At 38.0% G+C, this 12,024-nt stretch overlaps 1 protein-coding gene across 2 annotated transcripts in view; it reads right to left on the reverse strand.

Annotated features, from left to right (window-relative positions):
* Positions 1–6,706: 6,706 nt before the first annotated feature.
* The window catches only part of SENP6 (SUMO specific peptidase 6), a 72,075-nt gene continuing 66,757 nt past the window's right edge, over positions 6,707–12,024 (reverse strand). For both annotated transcript variants that reach the window (XM_036379638.2, XM_036379639.2), the window contains 3 exons: positions 11,926–11,994; positions 11,583–11,733; positions 6,707–9,351 (listed from right to left, as the gene is read on the reverse strand). In XM_036379638.2, coding sequence (XP_036235531.1) covers positions 9,151–9,351; positions 11,583–11,733; positions 11,926–11,994 — 421 coding nt within the window. In that variant the 3' untranslated portion in view covers positions 6,707–9,150. The remainder of the gene's footprint in view (positions 9,352–11,582; positions 11,734–11,925; positions 11,995–12,024) is intronic.

Raw genomic sequence — 12,024 nt, forward strand, 5'->3', positions numbered from 1 at the left:
CCATCCCATTTCAGACTGTTCATTTTAGGCATTTTTAGCTTTAGTTTTTGAGCTAGGTTTTGGAAAGAAGAGATTAAGAGGAATAAGTAATCCCCTTGAAATTCTTACACACCTTTGGGCAGGGACCAGAGGAGGTCTGGCAATAACCTAATTCACAAAATATGGGGGTCCAGCTGTAGCTCTCCTAAGCTTCATATTGATGTAAGAAGCAAGAAAAGAAAAAAATATGCATGAGAAAAATGCTGAAAAGGAAGATTGTTAATGCTACTAAGGTAGGAATGCAAAGCTCTTGTAGACACCACCCTCCTGTCTAGCCTTCACTTATCACTGTAGGGTTATTATACAGAACAGAGAGAGTTTAATTTACATTGCTTGTTGAATAAATCCACTCTCAAAGATGTGAACTCTGTTGATGCTATCCATCTGGGCAAACCACTTAACAAGCTTGCTGGGGGAGCCCTGATTACTGTATGAAGGAATAATACACTTTTGCCAGAAAAATAGGCTGCCAAAGCAGTACATTGTTTCAGCTCTCTCTATTCCTTTGCAGCACAGTTACACATGCACTTGAATGGTACCAAAAGCACAGACAGACTCAAGTTGCTTCCCCATACCCTTCCCATATGTAGAATAACTAGATTATCTAACCCTCACCCTGAGTGCTTTCCTGGTGGTGAGCAGCCCTTGAACTGGGTTTTACACCCACACTTAAATTCCACCACCAGCTCTTCAACCCCTTGTGGTAGGACTAAGTGCAAGATAAGGCAAACTTCACTGAGAAGTTAAACACTCACTGTAGCATGACATTCTCTCCTGGCATGCTTATTTGGCCCAGAGAGTGCCAAATTGTCCAGTTCTGACTTGGTTACTAAATGTGCCAATAATCTGGACCCCCTATCTGTTCACAAACAGTTCCAGGAATTGCACCACTACTCAAATTATTGCAGAAAAATAGCAGGTATCAAAACCTGCTGCATTTTGCTTTCAGTTGCTTATATTACCTTCACTAACCTTTGGCTGCCCAGTTTAAAGTTTTCCAAATTAGGTATTTGCTGCAAATTGAATGCTAGCTAAAATGCTTCTACTCACTTAGTTAAAGAATAGTAACATGGTTTGTATTTTCTAATAAAGTTGTCCAGAGACTTGTAGCATAGTTTTAAATTTGGCAAGCAGGTTGTGTTTTATGCCAAAGCTGTGCCTTTTGCCAACAGTCTTGAAAGATAACCAGATTTTGTGAAGATGTGAACTTCTCATAAGCATCAGATGTGGCCTGGCCTTGTCCCCTGTATCTTCATTCTCAGAACAGCACACCTGGAACTGCAGCACTCCTGCAGCAGCAGTGCCTGGTACTTCCTCTGCAGCATCAGCCCCAGGTTTGTCACACCAAGTGCAGGAACTCAGAGCAAACTCACAGAATTACAGAAGGGACCTCTGGAGGTTACCTGGTGCCATCCCCTGCTCAAACAGGGACCCTTAGAGCCAGCTGCCCAGGACCATGTCAGACAGCTTCTGAGTATCTCAAGGATGGAGATTCCACAGCCTCTTGAGGCAACCCATGCCAGTGCTTGGTCACCTTCAGGGTAAAAAAGTGTTTCCTGATGCTCAGAGAAAACCTTTTCTGTTTCAGTTTGTGTCCATTGCCTCTGGTCAGTTTGTTACCAGCCTCCAACTAGATACTGTACCATAGATCACACCTCCAGGTTCAGAAATACAGCCCTTAATACATCTCACTGTCTGCTCACCCAGCCCATACTTCCTCAGCTTCTCTGCTGCTGAAGTTGGCAACACAGGATCACAGAGGGAAAAAGAAAGGTATCAGTGGCCTTTTTTCTAGAGTATAGATAGAAGAACAGAGCTTAGAGACATGATAAAAGATTAACAGATGTAAGAGCCAAGAGAGACTGGGAGGAGAACCAGTATACAAGGGATCTCACCAGGGGTTTGGAAGGAGGGAAAACAGCAAGGGACAAGTGATGCTTGGGTAAAATCTGTAAAAACCACCAAAACAAGTTCTCCCCTCGTATGTTTTCATCTAGGTAAGCAGGAAAATGACAACACACTATGACTGCTTATGGAGAAACAAAAATGAGAACTGTAGCATTAGTTCTAGGAGTGACCATCATATACTGGCAATGGAAGTCAGAAAAACCAAAGTGTGCACAATACAAAACACACATTAAATAAGGCAAACATAAGCACTAAGAAGATAGAAAGCATCCAAAAATTTTCAGACTGTATAAGGAGTCGTAATTTACTCCCCTTCTATGATCACACTTTCTTCAGATCCTACTTCTTGCCACAGATGCTAAGTCTGTCAGGGAACTTAACAGTGTTTAGGGAACTTCAAATTTCACAGTAAAGACAACTATGAGCTGTATGATTCATATTGTTAATGAGAATGCTATTTAAAAAAAAGTATCACTTTTTAAATCATCTTAAGTAATGGTTTTCAAGAGCACATGACCTATGGCTATAGGAAAATTATCCATTTGGCAAGTTAATTACAAATCATTAGCTACATCCTTATTTTCAGGTGCCCAATTTGAGATGTTTAGGGTCAGATTTACCAGAGTTTCCAAACCCAGAGCAATCAAACAACAGCTCTATACAAATACAGTTGAAAGCACTTCACCGTGTAAAGAACAGAGCAAGAAACTGGAAGACAGAATTAAACACTTTCTTCAATGTTGGCTTCAGATAAATCTCAAGTCAATAGAATTTCAGTCTAAGCAAACAGTTCTAACCACAAAACTGGTTTCTCTCAAGTAGCTAAGTAAACAGCAAGCATCCTTCTAAGCTTACTTTTCAATGCTCACAAGTGAGAGTAGCTGAAGCATAAATTTCAGCAGTTTAGAACAATTTAGCTTAGTTAAACTAAAATGCTTTTAACATCTTTCCCTGAACTACAGCACTTAACTTGCAATATGGAGATAATGATATGGAGCAACTCTGACTGGACAAAATAAGAGCGAAGCCAAGTTCACCCACCTAGCATCTTACTGGCCTGAAAAAAATTTCAAGAAACTATTTGAATTCAACAACATCCCAAGGAAATAGGGAACTTCCACTGACTCCACAAACTTACTTGCTTTACACAGACAACCAAGACACAGGGATGCAAGTGAGAAAGCAAGCTAGAAATCAGGCTAACTATACAGCATTCAAGTTCATTAACCATGTATGAAAAATGGAGAATAACAGAGCAGAATGAAAAAACTCACAAAAAGACTGTACAGTAAGGTGTAGAGCCAAAAATGAGGTAATAAATTCATCCACAGAACACTGTCCTTGCCAAACAAAGACCTGGCTTCCACAGAAGGAAAAAAAATTAAAAAGCTCTATGACTTTTTAATTAAATATTGCATCATAAGCTGTCCATACAAACACATTCAACATATTGTTACAGACATTTGCTTAAAAATGCCTTCTTGAATCTTGAAAACTAAACATTCATTTGCAGTACAAATTTTGTTTGAAGGCTAGAAATCTCAGTGGTTTTATAGGATGGGAGGAAGCTGTGCAACTTCTCACGGCCTTTTAATGCCCTTTTGTAACATGGAGATATTATTGCGATATTGTTTACAAAGCAGTTTAAGTTTCAGGACTGAGGAACATTTAAGTAAAAAGCATACTCCATTTGTTTGCATTCCAGTACAATTTATGACCTATCTAGTGCCATTTTCTGTGAGAAACATGCCATCTCATAATAGTGCTCTTTTGGAGTTAGCCTGACTTTTTTGTATGACAGAATTGGCACACTATCTGCCATACTACTGATGTATAATATGAAATAAATTTCCTGGCTTGAACATGCAAATATGAAGCTCTCTAGAACTAAAATAATTATTATTTTCCCTCTGCTACATAAACAGTGCATTCATCAAGGTCAGGTTGGATGGGTCTCTGAGCTGGTCTAGAGGGAGGTGTCCTTGTGCACAGCAGCCAAGTTGGAACTAGATGATTTTTAAGGTGCCTTCCAACCCAAACCATTCTATGACCCTAAATCTTTAGATCCTAGAAACTTGATATTCCAAACAGAAGAATTCCTGAGAGTTCCTAGAATTAATGTCATAGGTTTGGTCCAATGTATAATAATGTCCCTGTCCAGGCTACCACTGCATTTCTAACATATACATAAAAATATGGAAAACAGGATAGTTTTTCAAAATTTAAGTTAGGAAGGAGAAGCCTGATGTAAACAGGCACTCTCACAGAGCTTGTTTTAAACAGTTACATCTGGAAGACAATGGGGTAGAGGTTTGCTAACAGTTTGCAAACTACTGCTGTGAGACGACATTGGTATCTTCAGTTATAGTATATGTAGTTGACATCAGTAAATGTACAAAAGTAAACTAAGTTCCTAAACTTAGAATACAGTTCTAAACAGACACAGTTTTGTGTTAATAGTTGATAAATTTCCCTAAGGTGCACCACTGAGGAAATCTAACATACTTTAATCTCTGATGTTTAGGCCAGAGTCTACACAGACTCTGCAGGCAGGAAGCTCAGGCTGGCCAGAGCACGATGCTTTTCCTCTAAGTGGATCCTCACACCTTATGGGGAATAAATACTCAGCTGAGTCAAACTGGTCTGGCTCCCACTACCCTTATCCAGTCAGCTTACAGTAAAAGAACCTGGTCCTGAAAATGGAACTTTAAGTATCATCTATAACTATTACCCTGTGCAAACAGACAGATGTATGATGTGGATTTGACTATTCTATTAAACCATCTATTTATACTGTGCTTTCAGCCCTATTGCTGCAGATATACAAGAATCTTTTATTTAAAAAATTGCAATAGTTTTCTTTCCTGCCAGTGCTGAATTACTTACCTGATGATTGTTTAGGTAAAGTCATACCCCAAAGAACTCTAGAGTTACATAATGACTAATAAGCATTAACAACTAAGAAAGAAGGGAAAACAAAAAGTAAAAAAGGCAGGTAAGTCAAGTCTCATTTACTAGAACTTGGATACTTTTAAATCCAGATAATCTTCCGTTCATATATATTCATGTATGAACGTAGCTTATCTATCTTTTTAAGCATCAAGCATTGCAAATAGCACTGCTTACTCTCCCCCAGGTACATAAAGTATGAATCTCACAGGGGAAAAAAGAAAAAACTAAGGGAACAAACAAACAAACAGGAAAATATACACTGGCAAAGAAACAGGCTGGCTGTTTGAATCTAGGTTGTGGCTAGCAATTACTCTCAAAACTGAATAAGGAATCCCTGAGGAATGGTGTACATTATCCAGTTTCCTTTTGTAACCACAGGGCTGCTCAACTCCAAATGCAAATTTGTTAAAAACAAGCAAAATTAAGGCTGTCAGAAAACGACAAGAGACCACAACTAAGAAAACAATCACCTTGTGGATTACATCCTCCTTTAACCAGACTGGAGCCTAGAACACAGACATCTTTCATCTCATCTTTCAGGAGGCATTATTGAGTAAAGCAGAATGGATTTACTTCAAAAATATGGTGGTGAGAGGTAAGTAAAATGGCTGTTGCCTCACTTTTACTGTTTCAAAGCTGTGGTTTGTAACATCAGCTTCCCTTTGATTTCCAGAAGTAGATGGGGTGAGTAAAAAAACTGGGAGAAGTACCTTTGTGAACTCAACTCACTGCACAGAGGTTCTTTGGGGGTACTGAGTATGCAGCATTGAAGAAAGACTGTTATAAAAAGTGTTGTACCAAAATAAAAATAAAATCCTTTATCAGACTACAGTACCTCTCACTATTCCTAATAATCAAGACTGCAAAGAGCAAGCATCTTTATACCTACTTCTGTTCATATGCTAAGATACAAGTGTCATGTTATCAATGTAAAGCTTTAACCAGTGGCCAAAAATCAATTCTATTTAAAATCAGAGGGAAAAAATATTAATTACTAAATTAAGGAAACCGCTGCTGTTTGTTTGTAAGAGAAGTCTAGTATTTCAGTTTCCAGAGGTACTATATTAATAAAATTAAATATCATACATCTTCTGCTTTACTCATTTGCTATGCAAGACATGAAAAAAAAAATCAACACCATAAGTTCCTCATCTTGCTGTAAAGCTTGCTTGATTTTTCACTCTTTTTTACTGAATGTTTTGGAAGTCAGATTCTTTCAAGACAAGAATGTAGTGCAATCTCAAAAATCAATTCTGTTCGAAGTCTCTGGTTTTTAAAGAGTATGCTCAGTTTCTCAGCAGGAAAAATAGAAATGTCACAAGGGACTACTTAGATGTCTCCTCTGCTTTTGCGGCCATCCTGCAAATGTGCACCACAAGTACATGCATTTTTTATGCTAAGTAATCTAAAACCTTAATAGGAATTCTTAACTGTTATTCTACCCAAGCTGAAAAACAATACAAACAGATACATTTAATTAGGTGGCCATCTGATCCCTTACACTGCAGAATGCAGTCAGGCTACTCCTAAAGCACTTGTAAGCCTGAATCCTCTAAAGAAATATACAACATATACTTTCCATAAATGCATGTGTTGTCATGTAATTATTAAATACACTTATCGAGTCCCCACCCTACTAGCTTCCACTGAATAAATCTGATTCAGAAAAGGCACTGGTAAAACTTGTTAAGATTGCAAAACATTGCAGCACTGCCCACCACCATGTTAATAAAAAACACTTACCAAGTACATGCAGTAGTGAGCTTGTTTAAGCAAGTCAGGAAGGTCTTAAATAACTCATTCTTAATTCTGTAGGTTTTTTTCTATTAACATCACATTTTATTAAAAAAATAAGTTTCCTATATTTAACATGTATATTAGCTTGCTGTATGTGACTGGAGATCTTGAGACCTTTAACATTGAATGACAGTAAATCCAACACTTTCTTCACAGCTTTGAAAAAGGGTAAAAAGGGAGGGAGGATGAAGGGGAGGACAGGAAAGAGAAAGGAAAAGGAAGAAGCACCAGGCCATTCCCAGTAAGAGAACCAAACAGTTCTACAGCATCAAAATATGAACTTGCATCACAAATATCAGAAAAAGGAAAACTACTGTATTGATGAAACGTGGATATATTCCATATAATTAAAACATACCATTGGGAAAGCCTAGACTAGGAAGGAATACATTCTACCTGCAATTGTCTCTTCTCCATTTCAAAGAAATTATTTTCCTTCCCTCTCTTGTATAAACTACTATTCCAATATGTCAGTTGCACTAAAGCCAGATACACAAGACCCTGCATTTCCACAATCTGGAACTATTTTATCCCTATTTTTCCCCACCAGTGGCAAGAATACTGGATAAAAACTTGAAGGAGGAAACAACTCAGAGGTGTGCACATTATATATTTAATTCGTAGTCCAGGAAATTGCCCCCACATTCTTTCAACAAGAAAACTGCAGGAGTCATTTCTAACAGAACACATATATGTGGTACTTACATAATCTCCATGGGGCCCAGGGTTTACGCCAGAGAAACCAGGGAATGAACAACTCCCCTAAATCCCACAGTTATCTGTACAAAAGATTAGCAGCCCACAATTGTATTGCTCTATGTGCAACCACTCTGCCTCGGTGAGAGAACCCCCTGTAAACAGAGGGTGCCACAGAGAGTCCCCTGCGCAGGAATGCCCTGGAAGTAACATCATTAGCAGCTGCATTTTCAGGGTTTAGTGAGAATGAAAACTCATGGAGGCCATGAAGCACTGGGTTAACTTGGATGTTGTGTACAAAAATAAAATCTCAAGGGGCCCAGAGTTCAGCTAATGAACTCTCTGCTGCTTCTCTTTGGGAGAAGGGAATGGTAAATGACACTTCCAGGAGAAAAATCAGGAGAGAAAATATTATCTGCAAGGAGAGAAAGAAGATCCTTCTCTACTCCCACAAATTCCGTCCTGGGAAGTGACACTTTATGGTTCCCTTCAAAGATACCTGTATAAATAGAAAAGGGGAGATACATATATATATATATATATATATATATATATATATATATATATATATATATATATATATATATATATATCCTTAAACAAATCTTTTCTTACTTTCCTCACTTCAATGACAAAGCCTTTCTAGAACAGGGATAAAGGGCTACATTTGCAGTTTAAGCAACAATGACATTTCAGATTGTTGTAAAATCAAAATACACTGGAAATATCCAAGCAAGTCCCTACATTAGTCTGATGCTACGTAAAGCCAAGAACAAACAAGCAAGCAATGAACACTGGTATTTTGGTTTTTTGCATGGATATTAGAAAAAATAGTAATCATACACTTTTTCTTTTTAAATGTTCGTTACTTAGATAAAGCACATATGAATGTAACATTCAGAATTGTAACATAGAAAATGTAATGTGGGCAATCTGCTATTCCAAGTACACTTACCAAAATACAATTTTATAATGAAGAAAGTCTCAAAATACACCTGTACAACAACTGGGATCCACAAAATATGATTTAATAGAGTCACTCAAGATCACTTCATTGAAACCACTTTTATAATACTGTTTGAAGAATTTACCTCTGGTCAAAGAGCACTCTCCCCCTTTCCCTAGCCTGTCCCACTAAAGCAAGGGTGGAATTGTAACTGCAATGCATATCTTCTAAACCCCCAAATCTGAAGCAGTCCTATGAACTATGACACTGCCTACACTTAGATACTGGGAGGATGGGAATCACCCTTGGAGGCCATGGTACATTGAGACACTTACCCATATTATTGTCTGTAGCGCAAGCAGAATAATCTTGTAAAGGGCAACTAAAGAGGGTCAAAATATGAATTAATTATCTCACTACCAAATCATTCCCTAGGTGTTACTTAAGCATGTAACATTAAAACTTAACTGAAAAAGAAAAAGGTAACCACTTCATCCTATATTTTCTTTATTTTCTTTTTGTTTAGAAGCTCCTATTTAAGTTCTATTAACAGAAATACATAACAAAAGCTCCCTATCAAGTGGAAAAAAAGTAATTACAAATGCTGAAAAAGTTGGCCTCATTAACATATGTACAGACTCACTTAATACACATCTTTGTGGGAATTAAACCATTTTATGACACACATTTATACAGGCATTAAACATTCCCAAGTAACTTTGAGCAGAGAACACGCCAAATCTTTAGTTTGGGCAGACAGAAATGTAGGTTTCAGTTTTGATTGTGGAGCTAACATGCAACAGATACAACATTCAGTCTGAGTTGTTGTTGGTAAGTTGTTCTGTCTTTTCCTGCAACATTGAATTTGGGTCTTTCTGTCCCTTCTTGTCCTTGTTCTGCTGTTCCTGGAGCGTCAGGATTATTTTTCGTATTTCTTCTCTTTTGGTTTTCATTCTTGGGCGTGGAAACCATTCTGTTAAGTTCATTGGTAGCTCAAAACTCAAAATGGGATTCTGAAAAAAAAGGTCATTTGGATATTACAGTAAAGAGTTATAACCTAAATGACTGAAGAAAACTATAGTGAGGAAAAGTACATTCTTCCTCACTTCGTTCCACGAGCATGGAACAAAATCTCTACAATTTCCGTGTTTTGTACATGTATAATTATGGTAAAATCAATCATGCTTCAGTATGTTACAGACTAAAATCCATCCAGATCACACTCCTGATTATAAGACTACCTGAACAATCTACTGCCTTTGCTACGACTTTTAGACTAAGCATTTGTCTGCATAAATGTGTAAAACTCTCCTAATAAAAAAAAAAAAAAAGAGAGAGAGAGAAAACTACTGCAAAGATATAGGACATTTTTAAAGCATCAAAATCTAGAGCTAATCAGGAGTCCAAGACATTTGTCTTCTTATAAACAGCCTTTAGAATCATGATCAACTAGGCAAGACAGATTTAGATTTCACCCTAGAAAGCAAAGCTCCTGCCTACCACCAATGCTTATTATACTTACATTCTATTTTCTTGCTAGGTAACATTCACCCAAATAATTACGATTATTATTATTATTATTATGCATTCTCTACTCCTCTTCAGTGATACTGTACAACAATTCCACCCTAACCAAATGACAATCTGGGGAACAGTGCTGTCACAGAGAAATTCCTCCCTTTCTGTCCTCCAGTTTACATCATCAGGGCTCTTTAAGAGTGAATTACATTCATCACTGATGTAAGATCAGCAAGGCTATTTGTGAAAAAAACTAGCGACATTCTTCACAGGAACACGTCAGTGCTTAACGCTGCACTAGCAACACTTTCTGAGTCAGTTCAGCGCGAGGAAGACAAGCGGTGCCAGGGTGAGGGGCGGCGGAGCCCGCGCTGCCCCTCCCGCAGCGGCCCCTGGCGGCCTCTGATGCTCACAAACATCGGCTTAAGCACCTGCTCCCACACACTCCCCTTCAAGTTTGTAGAGCTGGTGCAAAATGAGACTGTGGGCAACTTTCCAAATACAAAGAAGCTGAAATTGTTCACTGACTAATTCGAGACAGTCTAGTACTGTGCAGCCAGCTCAGGTTTTCCCTCCCCACTGGAGTTACTTCTGAGAATATCCTGTGATTTGGTCTGCGTCACATGTATGTGTCGTGCCTATTCTCTGGCAAACAAAGCTGCTGCACACTGCTGGACTAGGCAGGACAAGAAATGATGACAGCCTGGCATAATCCAGCAATTAATTTGCAAAAAAAGAATGGGCTAATAAAACTTGGAGGAAGTTTTATGAAACCATTCCAAAAAGGAACGGGTTAATAAAACTTGGTTGCTCTTCGTACCCCCAGTGAACAAAACAGGAGGCACTTGGTTATGGTTCTAACTCTCAGGAACTCGTCAGTAAAGCAAAGCTTCTGCCTTCCATTTGCAAGAATGCATTCTGCTAAAGCCTTACTGCTCTTGAGTAATGTATGAATGCAGGGAGGGAAGGCTGAGGAACAGGTAAGCTGCCAGCTTTTCCAGGAAAGGGTTAGCTACAGGACAGTTTAGAACAATGCTAAAGCACCAGGGATTCTAAAGAGTTACTGTCCCATGCAGGCAGCATCTCACTTGACCATCATTTCTCCTCCCAATCTAGACCAGAAGGTGCTAATGCCTCCTCTTGTGAAAGGAGCTGTAACTTGAAGACCAAGTCAGCTTGAAAGTAAGTAAGCATTCAAACAATTCCTTCAATGGAAACAAGATTTGGCATTCAGCTGTAATGATTTCACTTACATGTTTTCTTACAATTTAAAAACACTCCCAAAAGAAACATAAATATCCTACCTGTGTCATATTTCTGAATTTATTCACTCACAGTTCTCAGGGGAAAATTACTAAGCTTTTTGTAGTGCATTTTTAGTTTAGATTTTGATCTCAAGTTCTTAGTGGATGATTTTAAAGAGTACACAGCAGAAGAACAGAAAGGAAGACTCTAAATGTGTTTTGGAAGACTCTAAATGTGTTTTCTTTAGATTATCTCAGAAAATTTAATGGCTTACAATTATTTTATGTACATGCAACTAAAAAGGTTAATTAGTTTATTTTCAAAAAAGTTACTCCATGTGTTTATGCATAAATTAGTTTATAATGCATAATCTCATTGATAGGTATTGAGCTACACTAGGAGGCTTTTATAGTTGTAATCACTTTCACAGCTTATATTTGATTGTTGCAGGAATCAAAAATAGCTTCAAGAACATACGTACCTCAAAAAAGCTCTCCACATACTGGAGGATGTACACTCCACAATCACTGAAGTTGTTCTGCTGTGGCACTTTTGGGTTGGAACCTTTCATGACATCTTTGGAAAAGCTTCTTTTGCTGCCTTTCCTGACTTCCCATTCCACCTCTAAATATCTACAATAAAAGACCATGTAAATTAAAATATTTTTTTATTCCTTGAAGAATTAAAAAAACCCAAAAAACCAAAAAAAAACCCACCAAAAAACCCATTGAAAAACTGAACCAAACTAAAAAAAAAAAAGAAAAAAAAAAAATCCCAAACCAAACCAAATTAAAAAAGCCCCAGGCACCAGATAGGAAACTTACTCCCTTAGTGTTTTCACAACATTTGACCGGGAAGGGCCTCTCAGTGAGTCCATAAGCAAAATGCAGGGCCTAACAGAGAACACGAGTTTTAAGTACACA

Source organism: Molothrus ater, chromosome 3 (assembly GCF_012460135.2).
Source record: "Molothrus ater isolate BHLD 08-10-18 breed brown headed cowbird chromosome 3, BPBGC_Mater_1.1, whole genome shotgun sequence".
Classification (NCBI taxonomy): Eukaryota; Metazoa; Chordata; class Aves; order Passeriformes; family Icteridae; genus Molothrus; species Molothrus ater.